The sequence below is a fragment of the Sphaeroforma arctica genome (genome assembly GCF_001186125.1).
Source record: "Sphaeroforma arctica JP610 unplaced genomic scaffold supercont1.242, whole genome shotgun sequence".
In the NCBI taxonomy this organism is placed as follows: Eukaryota; class Ichthyosporea; order Ichthyophonida; genus Sphaeroforma; species Sphaeroforma arctica.
The window spans coordinates 98,783-101,282 of NW_014040316.1; the positions used below are offsets into that span (position 1 = coordinate 98,783).

At 38.5% G+C, this 2,500-nt stretch overlaps 1 protein-coding gene across 1 annotated transcript in view; it reads left to right on the forward strand.

The window, feature by feature from the left end:
- The window catches only part of SARC_04370 (hypothetical protein), a 4,646-nt gene that overhangs the window by 1,463 nt on the left and 683 nt on the right, over positions 1-2,500 (forward strand). The window contains exons 2-3 of the mRNA XM_014301810.1: positions 1,588-1,754; positions 2,147-2,500. The exon at positions 2,147-2,500 is cut by the window's right edge and continues 683 nt beyond it. Coding sequence (XP_014157285.1) covers positions 1,588-1,754; positions 2,147-2,500 — 521 coding nt within the window. The remainder of the gene's footprint in view (positions 1-1,587; positions 1,755-2,146) is intronic.

Genomic DNA, 2,500 nt, shown 5'->3' on the forward strand with positions numbered 1-2,500 from the left:
TAATATATAATAATAAATAATATATATATATATATATATATATATATATATATATATATATCTGTAACACGTATGCATGTATGTTATGTGTATATCGTCGCGCGTGTCGGTGTGTGTACATTCATATAATACATATCAGTGGTATATTAAGAGTACCAGGTTCAAGACTATACAAAATATAATATAGAGTCGCTATAAAATACCTATATTGATGGTATATATCCATCTAATATGGTAAAACCTGTGAATGTATTCGTTTATAGTGAGCGTTAAACAATCACAAAACACACTAATCTATGGAATCGTGCTTTTGCTTAGTCGCATGTCTATATTTTTTAAATATGTGTGCTTAACTGATATATATGTGAAAATCGTATATTTTTATTCAGAATATACAGTGTTCACCTATTTGCATATAGAAGGGCATATCTCGCTTATTTATACATCCGTATTACGTATTGCGGTGAATATGAATCATTCACCTGAATAGCGTGCCGTCATACGGCATACACGGTGTATGCACACGCGAACAATGCACACGTTTGGTTTCGGGTTTGCATTCACCCTGCTCGAGATATTCGCTTTTCGCAAGTATCTCCCACTCGCACATAAATAAAACTAATATAGCCCACAGCTTATGTAAATATATTGTGTGTGTGTGTATATTGTGCGAAAGTACTTGATCTACCATTAGATGAATTTGCGTTGAAGTTTCGTTGTATGCACATGATAGAGTTCTGGCGTGTTTTCTTGTCCTGTGTTATCGAGTTTTCGAGTGGAGGATATGGATCTGACATGTATTTGTGTTGCATGTATCCGTACCCAAGTGATAGAAAACAAGTGATTAAGTTTGCCTTTCTCGATGTACGTTTAAATTGCAAGCGGTGCAAAAGCCGCGTTTGTTCCTTCCGACTTTAATGCGTACTTGGCATTCGGTAGGTGTACAATCCAATCCTACCATTGGCATGTTATTTACCGACACTAGGCATAAACACAAAACCACATCTCCACTTCACTTGTTACATCTATTCGTCTGTCTGCATATATACAACTATAAGAATAGGAAAATATGCGATACATTTGGAAGCATTGTGGAGCATCATTATCAAATAGGGAATACTTGATAGTACACACGAATCGCACATCAAATATATATGTATATATATACATATGAATTGAGCATCAGTGCATTTAATAGCTACACGCATCCACGTAAATATATGAAAATCGTATCTGAGGCGGAACCACATAACCCAAATCCATCTTGTATGTATCTAACTTTGTATTTGGTTTACATCGTATGTGTCTGCGTTCAAGCCATGCCAAAGTAAAGAGTATGGGGTCAATTTAGTGCAACAGACAGTGTCACCTGGCTGTAATTTGGCTTGTGGCCTGTTGCTCGTATTTCATCTCCACTCGCCCCAAAAATGAAAGCTTGGAACAGATATTATAGCGTTTACAGCAAACGCAGCTTTCATTAAACATTATTATGGCTTGTAAGCTTGAAGTTTTACATCCTCAACTTGCTCTTTCATTCTCCGCTTTCACTCACTTTCATGTTCATTTGTCGCTTCAACCTACACGTAGGTGATGCCGGGGGCGGGTTCGAGATTGCGCATATACTGGGATCAATGACACTTGCTAACTTGTTCATCGCTATCACGGCCAGGCAACGTATAATATATCTAATATTCAGAAACGATTGTCAAACACTAAAAGCAAATGAGTACTTGAAGACAGCTTTGTTGATGCAGGTACGCTTGGTTGTGAGTGCTTTTTTTTGCTCATTCGTGAGAATGTCTTTCGAAATTGTGGGTAGTAGCATTCAGCTTATTTCTGTAATGAGGTTGTTTAAACGATATAGTGGTGAAGCAGTGTGTGCACTTCTCATACTTATGACTAGCGGTACTATTCATATACCGAGGAGAAACCACGCTGTTGAGTGTTACCACTCAATTGACATACACGATACTATAGTATGTCCTGCATGCTATGTTCCAGGTATCTATCATACTAGTACTGCATTTTAGTATTGCAGCACATCTCAAATGTATTCCAGCGACTTTATACGATCAAGTCCGTAGATCATTGATATCAAGATATTTGACGTCTAATAAAGTTTTCTCTCTCTACCTATACCCGTCAGATTCCTTGGATCATCACCGCTACCATAGCAACGGTCGCCTTCATCGTCGTCATGAGAATTACGGCGACTGCCTACGTATTGACATCGCTAGCATGTACCCTAGCTTTATTGATTTTTGAAACACTATGTCTCGGGTATTACACCTACTGCAGTAGAGCGGTCAGTTTGAAGTTCTCGGATTGGCGACACAATTTGCGGTTATGCGCTAGTTCCATTCTCCTGGTGCTCGTCGTGTGTATATTGGATATAGTCTACAGAGATGAGAAATGGGTCGAGGCCCTACCGCAGTACATGTACAACATCCTGGTGGGATTGTACGTAATGGATGCTTTCACACTCACCAATATCATCGTT